This window comes from Toxotes jaculatrix, chromosome 12 (genome assembly GCF_017976425.1).
Source record: "Toxotes jaculatrix isolate fToxJac2 chromosome 12, fToxJac2.pri, whole genome shotgun sequence".
Lineage (NCBI taxonomy): Eukaryota > Metazoa > Chordata > Actinopteri > Toxotidae > Toxotes > Toxotes jaculatrix.
In genome coordinates this window covers 8,386,956-8,413,069 of record NC_054405.1, presented here as the reverse complement: position 1 = coordinate 8,413,069, position 26,114 = coordinate 8,386,956, and the positions used below count along the sequence as shown (strand labels likewise).

Genomic DNA, 26,114 nt, shown 5'->3' with positions numbered 1-26,114 from the left:
GCGTTTTTTTCAGGCAAAAATAATCAAAAAATTTTTTGGCCTCAAAATGTCATAAAAAACGTCATAGTATAGTATGCCGTTTTTTTCCGCCAAAAAAAGTCAAAAATTTTTTTGGCCTCAAAATGTCATGAAAAACGTCATAGTATAGTATGCCGTTTTTTTCGGCCAAAAAAAGTCCAAATTTTTTTTGGCCACAAAATGTCATGAAAAACGTCATAGTACGGTAAGGCGTCAAAATCGGGCAAAAAAAGTCAAAATTTTTTTTGGCCTCAAAATGTCATAAAAAACGTCATAGTATAGTAAGGCGTCAAAATCGGATAAAAAAAGACAAAATTTTTTTTGGCCTCAAAATGTCATAAAAAACGTCATAGTATAGTATGGCGTTTTTTTCGGCGAAAAAAGCCACATATTTTTTTTGGCCTCAAAATGTCATAAAAAACGTCATAGTATAGTATGGCGTTTTTTTCGGGCAAAAAAAGTCAAACTTTTTTTTGGCCTCAAAATGTCATAAAAAACGTCATAGTATAGTATGGCGTTTTTTTCGGCCAAAAAAAGTCAAAAATTTTTTTCACCCCAAAATGTCATAAAAAACATCATAGTATAGTAAGGCGTCAAAATCGGGCAAAAAAAGTCCAAATTTTTTTTGGCCTGAAAATGTCATAAAAAACGTCATAGTATAGTATGGCGTTTTTTTCGGCCAAAAAAAGTCAAAAAATCTTTTTGACCTCAAAATGTCATAAAAAACGTCATAGTATAGTATGGCGTTTTTTTCGGCTAAAAAAAGTCAAAATATTTTTGCCCTCAAAATGTCATAAAAAACGTCATAGTATAGTATGCCGTTTTTTTCAGGCAAAAATAATCAAAAAATTTTTTGGCCTCAAAATGTCATAAAAAACGTCATAGTATAGTATGCCGTTTTTTTCCGCCAAAAAAAGTCAAAATTTTTTTTGGCCTCAAAATGTCATAAAAAACGTCATAGTATAGTAAGGCGTCAAAATCGGGCAAAAAAAGTCAAAATTTTTTTTGACCTCAAAATGTCATAAAAAACGTCATAGTATAGTAAGGCGTTTTTTTCGGGCAAAAAAAGTCAAAAAATTTTTTGGCCTCAAAATGTCATTGAAAACGTCATAGTATAGTAAGGCATCAAAATCGGGCAAAAAAAGTCAAAATTTTTTTTGACCTCAAAATGTCATAAAAAACGTCATAGTATAGTATGGCGTTTTTTTTCGGGCAAAAAAAGTCAAAAATTTTTTTGGCCTCAAAATGTCATAAAAAACGTCATAGTATAGTAAGGCATCAAAATCGGGCAAAAAAAGTCAAAAATTTTTTTGGCCTCAAAATGTCATAAAAAACGTCATAGTATAGTATGGCGTCAAAATCGGGCAAAAAAAGTCAACATTTTTTTTGGCCTCAAAATGTCATAAAAAACGTCATAGTATAGTATGGCGTTTTTTTCGGGCAAAAAAAGTCCAAATTTTTTTTGGCCTCAAAATGTCATAAAAAACGTCATAGTATAGTATGGCGTTTTTTTCAGGCAAAAATAATCAAAAAAAATTTTGACCTCAAAATGTCATAAAAAACGTCATGGTATAGTATGCCGTTTTTTTCGGGCAAAAAAAGTCAAAAATTTTTTTGACCTCAAAATGTCATGAAAAACGTCATAGTATAGTATGGCGTTTTTTTCGGCCAAAAAAAGTCAAAAAATTTTTTGACCTCAAAATGTCATAAAAAACGTCATAGTATAGTATGGCGTTTTTTTCGGCCAAAAAAAGTCAAAATTTTTTTCGTCCTCAAAATGTCATAAAAAACGTCATAGTATAGTATGGCGTTTTTTTCGGCCAAAAAAAGTCAAAAAATTTTTTGACCTCAAAATGTCATAAAAAACGTCATAGTATAGTATGGCGTTTTTTTCGGCTAAAAAAAGTCAAAATTTTTTTGACCTCAAAATGTCATAAAAAACGTCATAGTATAGTATGCCGTTTTTTTCAGGCAAAAATAATCAAAAAATTTTTTGGCCTCAAAATGTCATAAAAAACGTCATAGTATAGTATGCCGTTTTTTTTCCGCCAAAAAAAGTCAAATTTTTTTTTGGCCTCAAAATGTCATAAAAAACGTCATAGTATAGTAAGGCGTCAAAATCGGGCAAAAAAAGTCAACATTTTTTTTTACCTCAAAATGTCATAAAAAGCGTCATAGTATAGTATGCCGTTTTTTTCATAGTATAGTATGCCGTTTTTTTCGGCCAAAAAAAGTCAAATTTTTTTTTGGCCTCAAAATGTCATAAAAAACGTCATAGTATAGTAAGGCGTCAAAATCGGGCAAAAAAAGTCAAAATTTTTTTTGACCTCAAAATGTCATAAAAAACGTCATAGTATAGTATGGCGTTTTTTTCGGCCAAAAAAAGTCAAAAAATTTTTTGGCCTCAAAATGTCATTAAAAACGTCATAGTATAGTAAGGCATCAAAATCGGGCAAAAAAAGTCAAAATTTTTTTTGACCTGAAAATGTCATAAAAAAACGTCATAGTATAGTATGGCGTTTTTTTCGGACAAAAAAAGTCCAAATTTTTTTTGGCCTCAAAATGTCATAAAAAACGTCATAGTATAGTAAGGCATCAAAATCGGGCAAAAAAAGTCAAAATTTTTTTTGGCCTCAAAATGTCATAAAAAACGTCATAGTATAGTATGGCGTTTTTTTCAGGCAAAAATAATCAAAAAAAATTTTGACCCCAAAATGTCATAAAAAACGTCATAGTATAGTATGGCGTTTTTTTCGGCCAAAAAAAGTCAAAAAATTTTTTGGCCTCAAAATGTCATAAAAAAACGTCATAGTATAGTATGGCGTTTTTTTCGGCCAAAAAAAGTCAAAAAATTTTTTCACCCCAAGATGTCATAAAAAACGTCATAGTATAGTAAGGCGTCAAAATCAGGCAAAAAAAGTCAAAATTTTTTTTGGCCTCAAAATGTCATAAAAAACGTCATAGTATAGTAAGGCGTCAAAATCGGGCAAAAAAAGTTAAAATTTTTTTTGACCTCAAAATGTCATAAAAAACGTCATATTATAGTATGGCGTTTTTTTCGGACAAAAAAAGTCAAAAATTTTTTTGGCCTCAAAATGTCATAAAAAACGTCATAGTATAGTATGGAGTTTTTTTCGGGCAAAAAAAGTCAAAAATTTTTTGGCCTCAAAATGTCATAAAAAACGTCTTAGTATAGTAAGGTGTCAAAATCGGGCAAAAAAAGTCAAAAAATTTTTTGGCCTCAAAATGTCATAAAAAAACGTCATAGTATAGTATGGCATTTTTTTCGGGCAAAAAATTCTAAATTTTTTTGGCCCCAAAATGTCATAAAAAATGTCATAGTATAGTATGGCGTCAAAATCGGGCAAAAAAAGTCCAAATTTTTTTTGGCCTCAAAATGTCATAAAAAACATCATAGTATAGTATGGCGTTTTTTTCGGCCAAAAAAAGTCAACATTTTTTTGTGCCTCAAAATGTCATAAAAAACATCATAGTATGGTAAGGCATCAAAATCGGGCAAAAAAAGTCAAAATTTTTTTGGACCTCAAAATGTCATAAAAAACGTCATAGTATAGTAAGGTGTCAAAATAGGCCAAAAAAAGTCCAAATTTTTTTTGACCTCAAAATGTCATAAAAAACATCATAGTATAGTATGGTGTTTTTTTCGGCCAAAAATTGTCAAAAAGTTTTTTGCCCTCCAAATGTCATAAAAAACGTCATAGTATAGTATGGCGTTTTTTTCGGCCAAAAAAAGTGAAATTTTTTTTTTGCCCTCCAAATGTCATAAAAAACGTCATAGTATAGTATGGCGTTTTTTTCATTGTATAGTATGGCGTTTTTTTCGGCCAAAAAAAGTCAAAATTTTTTGGGGCCTCAAAATGTCATAAAAAAAGTCAAAAATTTTTTTGGCCTCAAAATGTCATAAAAAACGTCATAGTATAGTATGGCGTTTTTTTGGGCAAAAAAAGTCAAAATTTTTTTGGGCCTCAAAATGTCATAAAAAAACGTCATAGTATAGTAAGGCGTCAAAAAAGCCTTTTATAACTTTTGATCATCGTGGTCTTGAGGTGGAATGGTGGAAAGCACTGAATTTTGGCTGCCAAAAACAAAATGGCTGACTTCCTGTTGGGTTGAAGTCATGGTGTCAAGAGACTTTTTTGTGCATCCGGAAGTGTTCTTTATGTGTACCAATTTTCATTTTCATACTGGAGAGGTGTATTTTAAATATTCAAGGGGGCACCGTTGAGCCATTTTGCCCCGCCCACTTGCGAGAACCCCATCAGCTGCTAGGACAAGCCCCCCAGAACGTATGTATGGATTTTTATGATCATAGGAGGCCGTTAAGGTCATTAAAAATCCAAACGGAATTTCACAGCAAGGGATTGACTGTTGCCACGCCGCCACACAGACGCCACTGCACGCAGCTTCACGGCCTTTATAATGTAGCTTCACCAAGTAGTTGGGAGTTGTAGAGCAGAAACAAAGTCAATTGTGTCAACTACTAATGAGCAGTACACGTCAGAGTAAAAATAGGTCATTTCCTGTTACCAGCAGGAGGCGCCACGAGTAAGGCAGGAGTTTGACATATGGAGGCATTCAGGGCAGAGCCCTCATCATGCTCATAAAGTTTAAAGATGTTTGGATAAAGTATGTGGACGTGAGAGCCATTCAAAATGTCATGGCAAATTCACGAAACGCCACCAGACTTTGGTGAGCCACAGAGGCCACGCCCTTTCACTTCGAGAAAAGCCTTTTATAACTTTTGATCATCATGGTCTTGAGGTGAAGTCCACCAAATCAGGTGTCAGGTGTCAAGAGACTTTTTGGTGCGCCTCGGTATGATCAACATGTGTACCAATTTTCGTGCACCTATGACTAACTATAGCCCAATGCAGTCCTAGCCCAATGCATAGGGGGTTTTGAAATTTTCAAGGGGGCGCTTCGCACCACTCGGTGCTCGGGCCCTCATAATAAATAAAAATGTGTTTTTTCTAAAATGAAAACCAAATCAGAGCTGTCATTTATTAAGGAGGAGATGTGAAAAACAATTAACTTGTCTCTAGCAGTGCTGGTGTTTTTGCGAAACATCTTAAATCTTATATGAGACAGGTATAATACAGGAAAATGAAGGCTGTTGATGTATGGTCAAATTCCTGAGGCAATTTCAAAGCTATTTTATAGACAAAGTATTATTCAGTTGTAAGACTCTTTTTAATCAGACAGGTCAGCTCACGCCTAATTTTAAGATTAAATTTTATGATAATTTTTTATGAATGAGGCCCAAAAGCTTTTTATATCTCAGGTTTCTGCTGTTCCAAATTTCTCACCTTCACTAAAAATAGATGAAAAGCAGCTGGTCAGGTCAGTCCAAAGGTAAAAGAAATGCTCAGATCCTTCACTTAAATGAAAGTTCCAATAATGTAAAAGCAGAGGAATGTTAAAGTCCTTTTAAAATAAAAGCCTGCTCTCAAAATCCTGCTGAAGTAAAAGTACAGAATGTCAGAGAATTCTGCAGATAAATGACCCTTGTGACTGACACTATTAGACTTTAACTGATACATGAATATGTAAGGCAGCATTTTACGACTGTAGTTGAACAAATTTTGACTACTTTACAGTTAGTTAGAAAATAATAAAAAGGGTGTTTCAAAGCTATAATGGAGCCTTTAGCAATACACAAGATACACTCAAACTAAATGAGAGGGTAATTTAATAATCACACCAGAGAAATGGGAGGAGATCTAGATAGTGGAAAACATCAAGTTCTCAGTGTTGATGAGACTTTAGTCTGAAGAATGTTATTTGTTTTGTCTCTACTCCTCCCCAAAAGAAGTCTATTCAAACCACACTGACTGCTGTAGATCAGAGATGCTGAACAGAGATGCAAATCCTTTCCACATATTTTGGAGTTGTCCCCCTGTGGATCCATTTTAGACTAAAAGCCTTGATGCATGAACTGATCTGATGTAAATATTAATGTAATGGAGTGGATTTCTTTTAACTTGGGAACCCAGAAAAATAAGTGCATTTGTATAGAATTTTTATGATGTTAAATTTGTTTGTTTATGTGGTTTTTGTTCATTCTCTCTTTATATATTCATATATATATATATATATATGGCGGTGGAAACCACTGATTCAGTCTTTACAAATGCATTGTATTTTATGACCTTATCGTGTTTCTTAATGTTAAATATTGCAATATCTTAATCTCTGAAAAGAAGTGACCTGTATATAGTTGTCAGGTAAACATAGTGAACATAGTACTTAAGTACATTACTTTCCATCTGTGGTTTGAATGGCACTGTATGAAATCTTAAGAGTTATTTTTCTTTATTAACTGACTGACTGATCTCATATGAGAATAACAATATTACATTTTACCACACTGTTCTAATCAGAATTATAAAGTAATGCAAGAGCCATAAAAGAGGGAGAAAATAAAAAATGAACACAGTAAATATGCACACATGTACATAAAACCTAAGAAGCTTATGTATTAATTCAGTATGAATCCAGCCACCATGCAGACAGCCATGGCATTTTACAAGCACATTCCTAATTAGCACTTGCATTTGAAAAACAACACAAAATAGCTTGAGCACTGTGTGGGCGAGGCCAGAGGCCAACTGTACTGTAAATGGGTTTAAAAGGTGAAAAATGAAGGTGTGCATCTGCAGAGAACTCTGTCATCAGTAGGCACACATTTCACTGCATGCGAGAGAAATATAATTTGCAGTGTAAATGCAGGGTGATTTGTAATTGAAAAGGGCAAATATGATGTACATTATTTTTGGACAAAACTGCTTTGCCTGTTAATAGAACAGGGGTCTAAATCTGTTTGCTGACCATAATAACAGACCATCATGGACCATTTACGTCTTAGTAAGCACCTGTTCAAAAAGCAGTCCTCGAAGTGACGCACCAGTCCATTAACAATAAAACCACCTGTCACCTCACCTCCACAGTGACTCAACCAGCTCCAAAGCACAACTTCAGAAAAGGAGTACTGCTTTAATGCTGATAGAAAACGTTTTACAGGGCCCTCTGACTGTGTTTCCTTGCACTAAAACACCCTGTGTACTTTTTGTTCCTTCTGAGTAATTTGGAGCAGAACATATTCAGAGCAGAAATCTGACAGGTGTTAAAAAAGCCCAGAGGCTTGGTGAACATCTGCTATTAACGCTGGTATGTGGGAAAGAGAATCCATTTAAACAGGATGATGATAACAGGTTGGAAAAGGTTATTAAAAAAGTTACCCAGCTATTAGCTGATCTGTACCGGCTAATAGCTGCTCTGGTCTTTCAGCTGCCTGTTAAAGGTGTAGATTTGAATCTTTAAAACAATGGAAAAATGCATTTGTCTGCATATATAATGTAAAGTAATGATATTAGAGCTCCACCATATTAAGATGATATTGTTTTGTCTTTCTAAGACTGTCAATGAAAAAGTGTAATGAAGATGCATGATAAAGAGCTGTTTTGTTGATTTGTTTATTTCAAATGTGTTTCACAGGTAACAATACACTTTACAAAATGACGCTGTAAAAAAAAAAAGATAAAATGATATGACCCAGGACTTTTAGCTAAAAAAAAAAGGCACTGACGTTAACCATTTTGTTTTGTTTTTCAGTTTGTTTTCTCGTTAAAAGTCAAAAGAGTAAAACAATAATGTTTTTAATTAAGTTTTTTTCCCTCATTTTGAAAAGATCTAATTTTTCTGAGAAAAGATGACTGGAGCTGCGGAAACACAGAGCAAGAGACATGTAAACTGATTTTACCTATAGTGTATCAGATCGCTGTGAGGTTTCAAAGTCAAAATGCAAGGAATTATAAGTAGCGATCCATCATTTTGTAATGGGACCATAGCCTTACAAAGGAAGGCTGAGTAAAACTGTGAGCCCCCTGCAGATTCCCAGTAGCAGCACCGGTTGTTACGTTTACATTTACATTTTACCTTATTGCTGGGTTTGTGTGGATTTGCGGAGTCACAAGGATATTGTGCGACAGTTTTGGTCCTGTTCCATCCATCTGCTTTCTTTTTCAGTATATGTAAGGGAAGATCCTGTAGGGGACGCGTCGACAGTAGGTGTCCCATGCTAGTCCGTATTTGGCCCTGCACTGTCTCTCATCGCGGGCCTCTCTGTGTATCAGCAACACGGTGAAATATATGACGTAGAAGTAAGGCAGCAGATGTGAGAATCCTAAAGAAAAGAGAAGCAAACAGAGACTTGTAAGCATGAGGAAACTGGTATGAATTATAAGAGCAACATAATATCAAAGGAAAGCACAAAAAGTTTTTGATTCACTGATGAAAATAAGAAACAGAACTGAGGGAAATTGACACTATTTAAAACTGATATCGGTGTTTATCATGTGAACTACATCAAACAAGCTGAAATCAAGAGCACACCCTCCTCTGCAAATAACTGTAGTGTTTTCATTTCAGTCTGTGTCACACAAAAGCACCGCGGTGAATACCAGTTTGATTAAGCTCATAATGTTCTGATGGTCATTTTTTTTGAGTCTGTACATTGGAGTGTTTATCAGTTCAGTCTTCAGTGTTTCTGCAGACAGGCTTTACATACACATGCACCAGTGCTCCTTTTTGCCAGTGCAGATTAAATCTGTCAGGAATATGCCATCATGTTTTTTGTACGTGTGTGTTTTAGGAGCATCATTTAGCAGTTTGTGACTTTTGCTGCAGCAATTAAGGCAGAAGCAGCTGTACACCTCAGTTACAAAGGCGGCTACAAAAGTGAGTCATATGAAGTTGAATACCAATGAGGACTATGTGTCAGCTGCAACAAAAGCCTGACAGTCACCATTCTAGGAAGTTTTCAAGGGAACATAAGGCAGTTTACAGGGGAACATTGACAGGCTGTTGCTGCCTTCATTTATTCGGCATCAGTATTAAACACTGTATAATTACGTTTTGAGGGCAGGAAGGAAATTTGAAAAAAAATCACAATGGTTAGGGCTGGATTAGGAAACAAACTTTTTTGATAGAACCACTATCTCTACGAGAATTGGAAACTCTATAGTATATAGTTTTGGTATTCATTCTAAAAACCCACTCATCCACTCATATGTACTTAATGCTGCAAACCTAAAGCCTCCACACTGACCGTTTTGACGAATCAGCTGAAATTACTGCAGGGCTTCAGTATCTAATTGTGAGTTGTTTCTGTTATTTTGTCCACCCACTGTACAGATGGAGAGTAGTGACCATAGGCTCCACAGAGAGGTGCATGTTCATGTCTTAAAATATGTTGTAGTCCACTTGGACTGATGGCACATGTCAGAATGAAGTGATTTATGTTTCATATAAAAATCTGCGCCAATGTTTGAAATGTGTTTCAGATCATGTCATTAAAAACACCAATAAATCAATGTATTCTAGTGATCTGTGGTTGGATATGATTAATACTCACCCTGACATTAATCTTATCACTGACTTCATCCATATTAAATAACTAAAATAAAACACACACACACAAAATGAGCCCTGCGGTGGTGTTTAAGTTGTCTTACCACATGGCAGGGACCACGCCAGGGCCATGAGGAGATCCCCGAGGTAATTGGGATGGCGAACGAGACCCCACCAGCCGGACACCAGCAGCCGCTTCCCTGTTGCTGTGGCGATGGTCTCCAGTCCTGCAAGGAGCCGTGGAGAACAAAGATATTTCTGAGTAAAATTTGCAAGTCACCTCAGAGACCAACTCCACATTTCCCTCTCCTTTCTGACACAAAGAGGAAATGCATTTAATCTCTTCTTCATGGGCACAGCATGAAATACGTTGTTAGAAATAAGATGTAAAAGAGTATATTTGAGCGTATTTGTGATAGTTTCAAAAATAAATTCAGGGCAAATTTGAAAAATAACTGACTTGCAACACTCGAATGTGTGGGGTCTCGTCTGAACTGGTTCTTCTGTGAGTTGGATTTTCTGAAAATATAATATCCAATACCTGAAAGAAAAGAGATTAATGAGAGAGAGAGTTAATGTTAACATCGCCACAGTCAACCATGAAGCACAACATTTTACAGCCTCATTGAAAAAGAGCCAGCACATGATTACCATTCAGTGTAATTATAGCTGCGGCTCCGAGTGAACTTAGGGCCTGCGGATGCACGACCAGGAAGGCTGCCTGCAGGCTGTACGTGAAGGGAACCCAGGCCAGGTCTCCAAAGACCAGCATGAAGCCAAAACCATCATGCACAATGTCCATGGTTGTCAGAACAGCCTCCTATTAAAAAACAATGTAGCATGAGATTAAATCAAACTCAAATAATAAGAGTTAAAAGTCCAAAGACAGAAAGTTAAAACTCTCTGGAGCCTAATTTTTAAATGACCCCTCACCTCGTTCCACAGAGCATCCGCCACATACAGCAGCTGGAAACTGTTGACCAGTATCATGGCGAGGGAGGGGGAACCTCGAAGCTCCACTTCTTTCATCAGCATGCCCAGGTTTATGACCACCTGAGAGGAAGTGAATACTGATCATTGCTAGCTAGACAGTCATCATCCTATGATTAACTGATTCAGAACCACAAACTGCAGTCAACTGTCTGAAACCTTAAACACCCAAACATGTACCTGTTAGGGCAGGTGAAGCTGCAGTGTTTTCCTGAGACCAGGACTCTCAAAACCTGCACTCCACAACCACCATTAAATAAAACTTTTTTCTAATAAAAACGTTTTCTATTTATAGATTTTAAAAAAAGATTACTTTCTAATGCATCCATGTGAAAGCAGAAAGTTAGTTTAGAGATCATGGAATCATGAACAACTCAAATAATTATTTGAGATATGTCATGTCATCATCTGCCGCTTATCTGGGTCCAGGCCCAGGTCGGACCCAGATAAGCCCGCCCAATTCACAATGCACAGAAGTGCCTATGGCACCTCCATGGGTGCTGAGCCCACGGAAAGTGGTGCTGAGCCCACGGAAAGTGGTGCCACCCGAAGTGGGATTCAAACCCATGACCCTGAGAGGTTGAGTCTCATGCTCTACCAAGTGAGCTAACCAGGCGGCTTATTATTTGAGATATATTATTTATTAATCAGTTATATTGGCCTTTGTGTAAGTGGAAGAAGAATCATGTTTATATCACAGCATTGAGAAATATTCCTTCATTCCAGAACAGGCTTGTAAGTCAAATTCTGCTCTTGAACATAAAGTTTGTTTACATCTAAGAAAACCTAAATTAGGAATTATTAATCATAATTTTCATGCACTACACTAAATAATTTGTGGATCTTCAAATGTCCATTTCTTAGGACATTAGCAGCAATTGTAAGATGCTGAATGTTAAAAGTAAATAGTTTTAACATGCAACAGGAAATGAAAATCTCCCACACACTGTCTGTAGCCAGTTGGTGGAAGCTTTTTCTGTCCTCTCCTACGCACATGGCTTTAAAACATTCAGATGTGCAACGGTTTTACTGTTTATACTGTAAACACAGAGAAACAAAAAAAAATGCTTGCAATGAAAGGCTTATTACATTTTCCAGACCCGATCCTTTTTCTGTCTGTGTTGTTTTGTGAGACTAGTGAAGACAAAGAGAACCTTGCTGAAATCCTTGTTATAATTCTTACTAGAAAATCTATATTTTGTCTTATTTGGTCTGATGACTCAGACACAGATGACGATGTGCACCCCTGTCCTCCAACAAATCTCTGACTGTGTCAGGTCATCAGGGAGAAAAGTTTCTGATTCTGTGTCAAACTCACAGACTTCAAACTGAAGTGGGCGATCAGAGGAGAGCAACATCGCCACCTGTAGGTCTGATGGATTCTCTAACAGAGATCACCGTCAGGGTTAATTAAAGTGCCAATAGACACATTTTTGCTATAACTTATCATTATGAAGTAAATGTTGATCGCACAGTATAATGGCTGCAGAATAATGACACCATCAGCGTTAAGACATTTCCCCTATTAGACCCGACTTTTGTTTTTGTCTTGGTAGCAATCAGTAGCTTTCCCTAGGTACTGGAAATATAACAACAATGGAACAACTGGAATAACTGAGGGAACTATCCAGCAAAAGAAAAGAACTCTGTTGTCGGAGGAGACAAAGCAGGCGAAGAAAGAGAGAGAGTGATAGAAACCTATTAGATCAGTAAGTAACAAAACCGGTTTACTTGTTAATACAACCTGCTGTTTTAGTTTGCCTTTGTCACAGCACTGCTGTAGTCACTTGTTTGCTGGAAGCAATACTCAAACTATGTTATTACTCCATTTAGCATTATGACAATATCTCTTCAACCTCTTCAGTGAACATGCTTCTTCCTGTTTCTTTATTTCCAAAGTGGTGTTTATTATTTCTTGCTCTGTATTGTTGGTAGCCGCTAGGCTCTGAGGAAAATGGAGAGCAATACGCGCTACGGAAAGTGGTCTATTGTCGTTTTCATGTTTACAAGTATCTTAATTATTCAGACTTTAGAATAAAGTGAATGATTGCAAAACTATTTTGTTTTAACAAGTTCACTTCAAACATGTTTTTAACAACTGCAAATTATGAAAAGGGAAATTACAGTCTCTTGATTTCATCATGTCAGATTTTTTTTTCCAGTGTTTTACTGCATTGTGAGAAAATGTCAGGGCTCTGTACATATTCTGTGTAAAATCTAAATAATCAAAATTTTTTGCCCTCTGAATACGGTGCAGTATATACGAACCTTTTACCTGAAACATTTATCAGTGTCTGGATTTACAACTTCTCAGTTCACTCCTGCAGGTCTACTCACCCAGCCAATCAGACCCGGTCTGAGCTCGCAGAAATATTTAAGGTCAAAGTTGCCAATGCGAGGATTTAACTCCCGTCCGATGAAGAAGTCATACAGAGGATTTCCTAAACAAAACAGAGGGATGAATGTTAAAACGATCCACAGGAAATACAGCAACATTCTGTTTTTACATTGTCTGCAGGTACATGATGTGAATAAAAAGTGAACAGGGAATTAATATCAGCTCTTAACAGGTGTCATGTCAGTAACGTTTTCCCCTAAACTACCATTCAATTAACCAGTTGAAACCTTTTTTAAGTCAGAAACTGATGAGCACAGTGGTGCTTTGAGCTTTATGCTTACATCAGCATGCTAACATGCTGACATTTATCTGGTATAATGTCCATCCATGTCTACCACCATCTGTGTAGCGTGCTATCATGCTAATATTGGCTAACTGGCATTAAACAGTACATCTGCATTGGATGAGAATGTCATTAGTTTTGAAGGAATTTGGTCATAAAAGAAAGTATAAATATAAATATAAGAAAATAAAATAAAAAAATAAAATAAAATATATAAATAAATACATACTAGATACCAGGTGTATACATGTATATACACCATCCATCTCTTTGCCCAATGGCTTAATTCATTTTTCTTTCTCCATCCTACATTCTGTGTAAATCATACATGCATGTGCCTGTTTTACATGTTACATCATTTCATTTCATGTTAGTTGAATCCACAAAAAAGTTGTTTTTTTTCCGTTTGATTTAGTTTGATCGCTTGGCTCTGCAAACAAACTGGTCAGCTTACTTGAAAGAGAGTGTTCACTTTATGCATGATGCCTGCAGGCTCCTGTGGAGCTTGGCGGTTAGATAGTTACCCACAGGAATACCAAAATCCTCCACCGAACAATAAAACAGGCCTACACCAGGAGCTGTTTTTAAACAGCATTTTAGGGTGAATTCTTCCTTTAATGATGAACCTCAACTCTCACCTGTGTTGCCCCCCAGAGCGAGCGCATGGAAAGGAGCCCAAAAGGAGCGGATGTAGAGGTAGACGGAGAGCAGGAATGACACTGCTATTGCACACACTGCCAGAGGCAACAGCAGCTCAAACAGATACCCGAGAGGAGCCCCGAGCCCCAGCAACAGCATCAGCAACAAACCGCTGATGCACAGGCCATGAAAACCTGGGAGAGAGAAACAAACAAAACTAAATGTTGTAGCCTGGGGGGAGACAGATAAGCCGACTGACAGAGGCTGGTATAAAAAAAAAAAAAACACGTAAAAGTTGGGAAAGGACTTCAGATTGTGTAACTTAAGTAAACTTTAGCTCAAGGTCAGAGCAGGCAGGAAGTGTAGAGGTTTAACTAAAAGATACAGAGAGAAAAACAGCTTTTGAATCTTGCTTAAAATAAAACGCAAAAGTGGGTGAATTTTACTACAATGAAGCTTTACAAATGTGAACAAAGAATTTACACTGAAAACATGTAATACTCAACCATAGCTGTAAATTTTTACAGCTCTTATTATTACTATAAGGCACTACAGTACTACACTACATTTCACACTTATGACTAAGAGTTATGACTAACTGTTCCTTTAACACATTCGGATTAAATCTTAAAAATGAAAAAAATATATATAAATGAAAAAAAGAAGGAAAAACATGTGATGTCCTGTAAGTCATGTTTTTACCCAGCCATACCATTTATGGGATATTTGAGGCGTGTTCCATCCCTCAGCACTAATCCTTCAGACACCTGCAGAAAAATAAATTTTATTTTTTTAAAATCTGAACTCACTCAAACACAAATTATGCCCTGAATCTATATTAACGACTGGAAAAGCTGTAAGATCAGTAGTAGAAAAGGAAAATTTCCCCATTTGGGATCAATAAAGTCTGATCTAATATTTGGGTCGAAGGTCAACAGATCAAACCTGTGCAGTTCATGTACAGCTTTGGGCTTGTATGCATGTTCAGTGCCATTATGCTACGGCTTGGTGAAATGTATGTGACACTACGTTTCAGCATGTGACAAGCAAATATAGTAATGTCATTAAAGCAGTGGACTGAAGAGAATCATGGGAAGTGGAGGAAAATTCAACATGTCATTATCTTGTAACTGCCACTTATGGTCACAGTGTTCAGCAAAAGTCACATAGTCTTGGTTTAATAACTTTTTTGTTTTTAATTACAATTTTGGAATAATCCAATTAAATAACAATTACATGATCTTATCATATTATCACAATTTCAACACTAGTTGACAGACAAATTTATTTCATTTATTGTTATTAATTACCGTACCACCCTACACACACCGAGTTCTACTACAGATTATACTGAGGATTATTATAATTGTCAGCTAAGATTGAACCAGGCTGATGAACGTGTCATACCTTTCCTAATGGCATCGAATAGAGCAGGGCATGCAGAGAGATCCATCCCAGCAGAAGCACGGGGGCCAGAGGGTCCCACAGCAGGTCAGTGGAGGGGAGGGGAGGGGGCCACTGGAGAACACTGGCCTCAGGGGATCGACTCACACAGATCAGGAACAGCACCGTCAACGGAAGAAAGACGGGAATGCATATGGCACCTGAGACACGAATACAGATTAAAGTGAGATGACAGACTGTGTGTGTGTGTTAAGATAACCTGGCTGACATGGCAGAGCAGCACCTGCAAACACTGAAGATACAAAAAGTGAAACAGCATCACATGGCAAACTGAATGATGGAGAACACCTGACCAGTGAGACTATCTATTGTATCAGATTAATACTGCAAATGTATGTTAACTGTCTGTACAAGTACAAGAAAATTTGTGCTTCATGTCCAGTATTGTCAGATCCAAAGGCAGTGGAGAGCTTATCTGTTAAAGCAAAACATGACTTTACTTCAAAAACAACTGGGAAGCAAAATGGATGTAATGCTCAATTCAAGGAACACAGCAAGAAACAAAGTACAAGCAGTTTACTCACACAATCATACACATGGAAACTCATTAGCATCTCATGCCTACAATGACAAATCTGATTTGGGTGGTTGTAATGAAGAGTTGCAAGAGTGTGCTGATGGAGTTCATGCTGTGAAGTTAGTGATCGCTTCTGCAGTGAGAGATTTATCATCTCTTTATTGTGGCAGCAGTTTGAATAATAAAATTTTATAATAATTTAATAATAAAATTAAAGTGGTCGCATTGAGGAGGCGTCTGGGTAAGATGCTCTGCTCTGACTCACCGAGGGTTCCTCCAAATTCCCTCTCTGTGTCATGTGAGGATCTGTGTTTGGATGTTTGACTGCTCGGCCTCATTATTGGTCTCCTGTGAAAATATTAAGGCCGACATAGTATCTCAGTCAAAATAAACACATCTGATTAGATTAGAAAAATGACAGCAGTAATGCCAAAGTAACAAATAACTGAACTGATTATGTTCAGTTATTTGTTAAAAAAAAAAAAAAGCGACATAAATTTTCTAGGACAAATCTTAGCTGACAATTATAATAATCCTTAATATAATCTGCAGTAGAACTCAGTGTGATTAACCTCTGTATCTTGCATATTAACACCCAGTGCTCCTCTTTAAATGGGCCATAAATGGGATCAGTGTACCCTCTGAGCTCAACACAGTGAAAGCCTCTTTACAAATGAACATAAATCCTTGTTAACAGAAGTGATGCACAGTAACTAAGCACATTTACTCAAGTTCTGCACTTAAGTACAACCTTGAGGTCTCTGTGCTTTATTTCCAATTTTTGCTCCTTTGTACTATGTATTATTTACATCACATTAATTTAACAGCCATAGTTAGCAGAGACTTTGATTTTAGACCTATTGTTTACAATATATAATCATCTTAGACATTATGATGCATGATGAAACCATACTAATAAGAATGACAGTTTTAGATACACCGTGAGACGTATGTCAAGATGTCAGCATATGTCAAAGTAGTTCAAAGTAGCTTCATTCAACCAGCTCCATTAAAATACTGCCTACCTTTAGCGCATCAGTTATAATAATACTTATATAGCACATTTAAAACTTTGAAAGGGGCTTTTACTTTTGATACGAGGCACCAGGTGTGAACTGAATACTGCAAAATTGTACTCAAGAAACAGTGATGTTACTTAAAAAGACATTACATTACTTGTGTAAAAATGTACCTAGATAAAAAAGTCTCTGAATATGTCTGTTACAATTTGAAAAGGGGGAAGAGTGTAAAAAATGTAGGTGATAATAATAACACTTGCTATGGTCGATCAGTGATTAATTGAGGTAGATAGAACCTTTTTTTAATCAGTGCAGAGGTCATTCTAACCTTAACCATCAATGCATAATGACACCATCCATTTTATTGCATAGTTGAAAGCATAGTTGAAGGACACAAACAATATTCATGACTGTACAGAGACTGTTAGTAGTTGCATTAACTTGTACATTTCCATCTGTGTCCCCTGAAGATCAGGAAAAGGTTTGCAGCTTTCAAGTCCGGGGACATCATGGAGTATAAGGGGGCCTGATATGAGCTACAAAATTTCACCAGAGCTGCAATAAAGGGCATATTCCCAAATACTTGACAGCTGCTACCTGGATAACTACACACAGTATGTGGCAGAGAATCCAATCTGTCACTAACTACAGGAGAAAAACAAACAGAACCAAGAGACCACCAGTCTACCAGACAACCCTAACAGTTTCTGTCCCAGATTTGACAGACTAAACAGAGACATCCCCTCAAAATCCCCCTGTAACCCTGAGGTGACTGCACCCCAGGTGACACACACACAGCTTCCTAGGACTCTGAAGCAGGTAAAGCCCCAGTAGGACCTGATGGAGTGTCACTGAGAGTCCTGAAGGCCTGTGCTGAACAGCTTGCAGGTGTATACACAAACATTTTAATGGCCTCTCTCTCATAGCTAGCAGTCCCACAGTCCTTCAAGTCCTCAATCATAGTACTGGTCCCTAAAAAAATCGAATACAACTACAGTAAACACACATGCTCTTTCTGGACCACGGGGCTGCTTTCAACCCCATCCAAACAATGAATCCGGCTGTGACACTGGAAGAACCTGGAGTGCCAACACCTGTAACAGGATTTTGGATTTCCTTACAGACAGGCCACAGGTGGTGAGGATCAGGTTTCTGTTGAGCTCGTAATCAGCACAAGAAGCCCCCTAAGGCTGCTGCCTTAGCCCCAAAGTCTACATCCTGGTCACTTATGGCTGTTTCCACCCAGGACAACAATCTCATTTTCAAACGTGAAGATGACACGACCATCCTTTGCCTTATCAAAGGTGGAGACAAGTCAGTAACAACACACTCTGTACACCATGGACACCTGATAGGCTATTCTGGTATTTTTAAACATGGGCCCCTGTCTCCCATGTTTTTGGATCTAAATTATTAATAGGGTCAGAAATGTTTGGAATCAGTCCAATATTGAGCATTCTCACTCAATACTGGACCAGAAAATAAGGCCCAGGTCTAAAAATTATCCACAATTATCCTTTAACGCCTCACAGAAACTCCCAAAACTTACAGATCAATCTCTGTCATACTTTTCCACCCACCTTTATTTATGTACAATAATATGATTATTTCTGGTGCAATAATCTCACTGTTCATTTATTATTAAGCTCAATTATGAATATATAGTGTGTACTTTTACGAAGTTGAGTCTGAGCATTTCTGTGTACCTGAATGTGAAGTACAATTGTTTCACACTGTGTGAAATTATTTTCATTGGCTGTTAATCTATATACTAGTGCTGTATTATAGTGATTGCAGCCATGAAAGACAAAGTTCAGGTCAAACCGCTGTCAGTTCCCGTCAGTCCATGCGGTGACATTTTCTGTTGTGAAACGTTCATCTTTACCTGCTGATGCTGAGGTGATCTGAACGCGGGAGAAACAAAGGCTCTGCAGTTAAATACAGTGTGTATAATTGTATATGTGTATTACAATAAGTATAGTGTCTTACCGGTGTGTGACATGGAACAGCAGACGGGACCGTAGGTATTAATGGGACTTCTGCGCATCCATCCAGCTGGCTGCAGACGGAAACGCCCCCCGAACGACGTCTCACAGCACTAAGTTGTGTATCAGCCAATCAGATCCCTCCCCGGTCATCAGAAGAGGGTGGAGAGAAGAGGGCTCAGCCAATCGATCTAGCCCTTCATGTGGCGACAGTCAGCTGTATTTATACGTTGAAGAATGGCTGGCAGTCGTTGTGAAATACACCTGAAATACATTATCCTGTTATATTGTTGGAAACTTATGAAACCTGTCACTAAAGCAGCAACTGCAAACATGTATAATTACAACATTCTTACTGTGTGTGTGTGTGTGTGTGTGTGTGTGTGTGTGTGTGTGTGTGTGTGTGTGTGTGTGTATATATATATATATATATATATATATATATATATATATACATATATACATATATACATATACACACACTCACATACATACATACATACATACATACTTCTTTTTTTTTACAATGAGACTGTTCTTGTTTTGTGGAGGAAGAAACACACATTTTAAATCTCACATTCATGCATGTTAATTGTACTTTTATTTAAACCATTCCTAGACATACTGTTTATCTGTGTAAGACAGAACAGAGACTCAGCATGAAGGCAAGAGATGCTGTAAATCTGCTGTAGTTACTTTAGTGCAGCAGTTCTCAAACCGTTTCTCCCGTGCCCCCCTCCACTTCAGAGCTGAAAAACAGTTCACTTCCCCCCACCACACAATTTTTATCAGTAATTAATAATAACAGGAGAAGCAACTTAGAAAAATGGATCCAAGTTGAATTTTAGTTTAATAAAGGTCCCCATGATAAAAAACTGTTTCTCTACATAAATCATGTTCATTCAAATTAGTTTCTCTCTATATTTCTCCCCTGGTCATCCATGCCCCCTCTGTAGTGGCTCTACGTCTCTAGAGGAGGGGCCTGTCCCCCCAGTTTGAGAACCACTGCTTTAGTGTTAGACATGAAAAACATAATCAGATCACATTCTGATTGAAAATTATTCAGCAAAAGCTGCCTAAGAGAATTTATTAATACATGAGATTTCCAACCAAACACAACTTTTCTCTTTAATCATTAATATTCTGTGTTCACATTAAACACATTTCCTTCAAGGGGAACATGTGTTTAGAAGTTTAGCTTGTATCATGTATACAAGGGGTTTCTCCTCTCTTATTTTGTGACTTGTAAATGACTACTATAATATTAAACCAAAGTACTAGAGGCTTTTTATGCACTTGGTACAGCATGCGCCTGGAATGTTAATGTAGATTTGCCCCAAATTCACTGTCAGTCAGTGACAATCCTAAAATGCCATCCTTATATCTCAAACACAAACTAGGATAGACTGTGATAACTGCGGTTTCACTGACTGAGAGTGGCAGGAGTGTTGAAATCTTTACATGTTTATGAGCATGTGTGCACAACAACACAGTATAATTTAGACCCTGTAAACAGATTCTCAAACAACCATTTTATGAACTGAATCAATAAATTTGACATTAACAGTAATTGTGTAAAAGTGTTTAAATTGGACACACGATTCCAGTGTATACTGTTATTCCGTCTGTATGATACGTGCACTATCTGGCCGTGCTGCACTTTGAACCTTAACCTCGTTCACAGATGACTTCGATCACACTCTGCTCCATTGGGGCAGGATCCAGGCAACGGTGGGCGGAGCTCCCCACTATCTCATCCAGCAGGAAGTGCACAAGGTTCTCATCGGAGACAAAGCGCCACAGGTACATCTGCAGGTAGTGGCAGTCGACCTGGATCTGCTGCAGCCCGTAGCGGCCAAAGGTGCGCAGGCGGACGCACTCCAGGAATGTCTTTAAACTGATCTTTATGATTCCCGTCATCACAGAGACCTGGGGCAGTGGAGGGGCGTGTCAGAGATGGTTTTTCCACTGAAGACTATATTAAGATGTAACAGCATAACAAAGATCTGCACTCACTTTGTTGAACTCCACAGAGCTGAAGATGTCTATCCTCTCAGAAAATAGCTTGTGTATGTTGCTCAGCAGATTGGTATCCATGGGAGCACTGCAGGCACACAAAGGACACACCACTCAAGTAAATCAACAATTAAACCAATGGCCTTCTTGTTATGATTAGAGCCTGCTCAATAGCAACTGCCCCCTGCAATGAAAGTGAAGCAGGTAATACAAATTAGCTCCATGACTCTGTTTGAATCCCTTTCACTGAAAACATTTTAACAAGCCACTCATTGGACTGGCATATTCCCAATTACTAAATAATGGGAAAAAGAAAAAAAAAGACATTGAATATTAATATAATTACATGAATGTAATGAACTACAAACCTAAAAAAAAACATTTACACATCAAAGACTTACCTAAAACAGCTTCTGTATCTTAGTAACTTTAAACTCAATATACTTTTATTAAGAGTAAACCACTGAGTTTGTGCAGTAAAGATAATTCCTCATTGTAGTGACAGTGTCAAAGCTGTGTAGTGAAGTGATCTTGGCTTTAGATTTAGGAAAGAGCTCTTGTGATTTGCCTCAGACTTACGTATCATGCATCCTAAATTATGGATCTTACACGTCAGAGAAATGACAGAAACTCACTAAACTGAGTCAAAGTCAGCCAAATGTATACACAACACACACCAGCAACAACAGCTAATACCTACAGGACATCATTATTCTATCTCCTGAGAGAGTCTGATATGTTATAAATACATTAAAATGTCTGTGGACTCTACTCTCACCACTTCACCAGTCAGTTTGCAGCTTATTCACCTTGGAGTGTAGCTGGCAGCATAGCGGGCTTGCTGCCTAGAGCTGCTGTAGACAGAGAAAGTCCTTTTGCTGGAGTCGCTGCTGTGTGCTTTCCTCACACCTTCTTCATACAAAAGACCCACCTACGGTAAAGCACACAGGGTTCATTAGACAGCTTCCTCACGCATGATGATGAGACCATGGCGACTGGACTGGTAGGCATAGTGCAGACGACCATGCTGTGATTATCCAAAGTTTTACCTGCACATCGATGGAGGTGGTGTCCTCCACTACTCTCTTCATCACAGCGCGGACATTTCGAGGCTCGATGGTGTTAACCCAGTCTCGCGTTTCAACACTCTTTCTAAGCATCTGGGAGATAATCAGGCCCTGAACCTGCAGAAAAGAAAAGACAAAATATATAAACGTGTGAGAAAAGGTTATTTGTAGAAGTATTTTCCTGCACTGATGTCTCTGTTCTCCCTCAGTATGAAAAGTAATTCAGTGAATGCTGTTGGTGAAAACTGACCTTGACGTAATGGTTCAGGAGTTTCTGTGCTGCCTCCCTGGCTTCTGCACATAAACTTGTGACGGGTGTTACAGGACTGTGATGCTGAGAAAGTACAAGAAGAAGAACACCTGTAGTTAGATGGCAGTGAAATGGGTTACCTTTAAGATTGAGCTAGGTTCATTTTGAGGAGTGTTTAAAAAGTGAGTATGTTATGTTGTATTTATCATTTACCTGCACAAGGAACTGTTCGTCTGTGAGCGTGAGTATGTAAGAGATAGTAGAGGTCTCATAGTCCAAGCAGAGGCGAGACAGCAGCAACAGAAGGGCCGGAGGAGTCGAACCTCCTTTGTCTCCTGCGCTCTCACAGAACTGGCGAGAAGACTGGCAGACAAACTTTATAAAGCTCACCACCAGGCTCTCACGTACACCCTGACTGCAGAACTCACCCTACGAGGAGAAGCCAGACAGAGAGGGTTGTCACTGTCACTGCAACAAGAGGTTACAATTACACTGAATGTCACTGTCACCATTTTCTCAAGCCCTGTGTGCTCAGTAGTGCTTTTAGCTACTTGTCGAGTTTCAGCTCATGAAGGGTTGAGCAGAATTTTTTTTTTTTTTGCAAAATCTGTTCATTTATCAGCAATTAAACAGAAAAACAATTTACCTTGAAGTACGGCTTGTTGGAAAATGTAATGTCCTTAGCTGTGAAGAGATGCACTGATGCCAGCACTGACTTAATCTGGTTGAGAATAGAGGCTGACAGGGAGGAGAGCAGCTCTGGCAGGCTGGTCGGAGCATCTCTACCAGAGGCCGCGGCCCCTAAAAGAGCTCCGCCTCCAGCCACCGAAGCACCGGTCACAGAGAGCCGTGGCGTCGCCAAGGCCTGCCGAACGTCTGTCAGACTGTCCATGTAGAAGCTCTGCAGAGCGGAGAGGTACTGCTTGACTCGCTCTGTTGCCGCTCGTATCACAATCTCAGTCCCCTTGTTTGGCACGGCAGAGCCCGGCAGCAGTTTGGCCACAGCCTGAAGTCTGCGGTGGAAGCGGTCGAGTGCGCGGACCAAGAGGGAGTTATCTCCAACCCCCTTCTCCTCCTGTATCCTCCGTTCCACAAGTGAGAAGTACCGAGCAGCCAGGTCATCCACAAAGGCATGCAGCTTGCCATTTGCCATCTGTGGGATATTTTTGGATGCCAGCTCTCCTGTCTGAGCATGGTTGATAAAAAGTTCTTGATAGGATGTAATTACTAAACATAAGCTGCTGACAAATTCATTGCAGCCTCTGTCGATGAATTCCAGGATATCCGTGTTTGAGGTTGGAGAAGGCAGGGCGCTCGTTTTAGGGGAGTTATCAGTCGGAGATCCAGCACCTGCAGTCGATGATGACCTGCATGCAGAAGCATCTTTCACAGCTGAGGCAGAGGGGTACGGTCTTATCTCTGCTTCCAGGCCCTGGAGGTCCGACTCAAGTCGAGATCGTGCATGGCTCAGGAATTTATCACAGAGCTCCTCCGCTGGCTCATCCAACTGTAGCAGCAGCTCCACACACTCTGATAAATCTTTGGCACTTGACCCACCATCCCTATGAGAACAACAAAACAGACAGAAATAGTTGATCTACAGGAAATGTAGAAACTAGACACAAACAAAGCGCTTGTTGAAAATGTTGAAAGTCAAAAGTACAAAAAGGATTTTGCAGAAGCAAGTACAACATTTATTAATGACAGAAAATCTGTACCTTAGTGGCATCAGTACATGCACATACAATATGGAAAATTGTACAAACAAAGGACTAATAAAAATGTTTTCATTCACAAATTTCATTCAAAACATTAATTAAACATTATTACAATTTATGATTAAATCAGGTCAAATTTTGGCAACAGCTAAAAAGACCAAAATGAATTGTCATTTTATAATATATAAATATAAATATATATTATTTTATGTATTCTTTATTTTTGCAGTTTAGAAAATCTGCATGCGTCATTTCTGTCTGGTCGTGAACAGGACTCTTTAGTCTCATTATCATGTCACTTCACAGTGGCATTTCTGACTTGAATATAGATCCAGACATTCCCACCTGAACTTCTGTCGAAGTTCCTGTGCCAGCTTGTCCATGATGGCGTGACAGTCATCCTGAATTCCCTTGAAGGAGGGCAGGTTACTGTACTGCTGCAGCACACAGCGGGCACGGCGGTGGGAGCTCACTGCCTGAGCATAGGCCTGCAGCTCCAGACACTTATTCAATCGAGCAGGCAGTTCAAACAGAAACTGTAGCTTCCTTAAAAGAGTGTGAACCCCTGGAGTGAAACATGGCGAGATACAAAACGTGAAAATAAACATTATGAAGCCCCCAACAACCCCACAGGTAACTCCACAAATTAAACTCCAGTTTTGGTCTCACCCGAAAGTTTAGTAATCTGTGCGTGCTGGTCCTGAAGAGTACCACTGATACAAGCACTGAACTCTGTGATTGCTGCCATGTTAGCAGACAGACAGTCCATTTCATCTTCCATCTTTTTGAAGTCATTCTTCATCTTTCTTATGGTGTCTGGAAAAGACGGAAGGATGGCTTAACTATCTGAGAGTACACAATTCAACAAAACATGACATTTCAACAGCTGTGCGTGAGACGTTCCCTCACCTGTAGCAGATATGAACTTGTTATAGTTTTCATACACCAGCGTCTGCATGTCGCTGTCCAAAGAGCGGATCTGCTTGACCATGCAGGTCTCCTGGTCCATCAGCTCTGCGAGAGAGCACTCTCTTCTAAGCTGCATTTGGACACAAGACATGAAACAGTCATAGTCACACTTAAAAATAATAGATGTAAAATAAAATATGATGTGAAATGACACATTTTATTGTTTATATCTTTGTTATTCATAAAGTAGATTGCTTCATAACTGCTTTAACCAAAGCAAAGTCAAATTATCATACACTGGCAGGAAATGTGTGTGTATAAACAACCACTACCATTAACCTGCAAAAACAGAAAATATTTGCAGTCCATTTCTTTCTTGTGGAATCACAACTGTCTACGTCTATATATCCATATTCCCTGGCACACTGAAGGAGAATTTCTAGTGTTTCCTTTCAATCAATTATTATCATAAATAGCTGAAACGTCATTACAGCAAATGGCACTATTGGTATTTAGGTGCAGTGATGAAGATAGCAAAGAGATTCATCAGGATTCATATAGAAAAAAAGGCTTAATTTATATTCAGATTTCTCTTATTTATCTTAGATAGATATATAGATACTTCATATTCATACCCAATGGAAATTCACAAATTACAGCAATTCCTGGAACGTCCATGTTCCATGTAACACTGACTGCGGCTTTAAAAACTAAATTATGTGAGTAATAGCACAGTGTGAACAGGTGACAGGACAGCAGAGGTCTCGCACCTTGTTGAGGTAGAGCTCGGGGTCAAAGTGAGGCCCATTGATGTCGCAGGGATCCAGGGACTCCGGCTCCTCCGCGGCCTTTCCTTCCTCGTTTAGCCCGTAGTAGAGCTTCAGCATGCCGTGCACCCTCCGCCTCCTACCGGGGCCACAGTTCTCCGACACCGTGCCGTCCGCCTCACCGTCCATACTGAACTCCGGCAAGCTGAGAAATGTACAAATAAAAGGACGGTAAACAGAGATGACAGGCGTCCGGCTAGCGGAACACAGCTCTCAACCGCTGCCTGCACACGGTAACTTCTTCTTCAGAAGTGACTGATATCTGTGTATCTTAGCTGTCTGCTAATATTAAGAAGGCTTTTAAGAATAGTTAATTAGAAAATGTCATATTTCTCCTAACAACACAAGCAGCTGACTTGCAAACGTTACTGTTTCCGGGTGTGTGGCCTATCCGGTGTTACGTCGTCAAAGAGTGCGTGAAGTCAAGCGAATCTCCGGTCGCTAATTGGAGGAATGTTGTAGTTCTAGTCGGGAAGTGCACTACTGCGCATGTCACAGTATTTGCGACAGCGGTAAACGGAGCCAAAGATTAAGGATTCTGCATTTACTGCTTTTAATATATGTTATTTCTATTTGCAGATGCTC

General features: G+C 38.5%; 2 protein-coding genes across 3 annotated transcripts; both read right to left on the bottom strand.

The window, feature by feature from the left end:
* Positions 1 to 7,507: 7,507 nt before the first annotated feature.
* Positions 7,508 to 18,972, bottom strand: tm7sf2 (transmembrane 7 superfamily member 2). Of its 2 annotated transcripts, XM_041051738.1 has the most exons (12): positions 18,747 to 18,799; positions 18,643 to 18,661; positions 16,004 to 16,086; positions 15,165 to 15,361; positions 14,470 to 14,524; positions 13,757 to 13,951; positions 12,775 to 12,878; positions 10,381 to 10,500; positions 10,099 to 10,267; positions 9,908 to 9,988; positions 9,552 to 9,674; positions 7,508 to 8,221 (listed from the first exon to the last, which is right to left on the bottom strand). In XM_041051738.1, exons 1-12 carry the CDS (start codon positions 18,757 to 18,759, stop codon positions 8,061 to 8,063), a joined length of 1,320 nt encoding a protein of 439 aa, XP_040907672.1. In that variant the 5' UTR covers positions 18,760 to 18,799; the 3' UTR covers positions 7,508 to 8,060. The 2 variants fall into 2 exon arrangements, with proteins under 2 accessions (XP_040907672.1, XP_040907673.1); XM_041051739.1 differs by lacking the exon at positions 18,643 to 18,661 and having other exon boundaries at positions 18,747 to 18,972.
* Positions 18,973 to 19,573: 601 nt separating this feature from the next.
* On the bottom strand, positions 19,574 to 25,905 carry vps51 (VPS51 subunit of GARP complex). The gene is made up of 11 exons (XM_041052392.1): positions 25,473 to 25,905; positions 24,703 to 24,832; positions 24,463 to 24,609; positions 24,139 to 24,358; positions 22,722 to 23,637; positions 22,289 to 22,504; positions 22,076 to 22,159; positions 21,808 to 21,942; positions 21,568 to 21,689; positions 20,759 to 20,846; positions 19,574 to 20,671 (listed from the first exon to the last, which is right to left on the bottom strand). Exons 1-11 carry the CDS (start codon positions 25,656 to 25,658, stop codon positions 20,411 to 20,413), a joined length of 2,505 nt encoding a protein of 834 aa, XP_040908326.1. The 5' UTR covers positions 25,659 to 25,905; the 3' UTR covers positions 19,574 to 20,410.
* Positions 25,906 to 26,114: the final 209 nt, after the last annotated feature.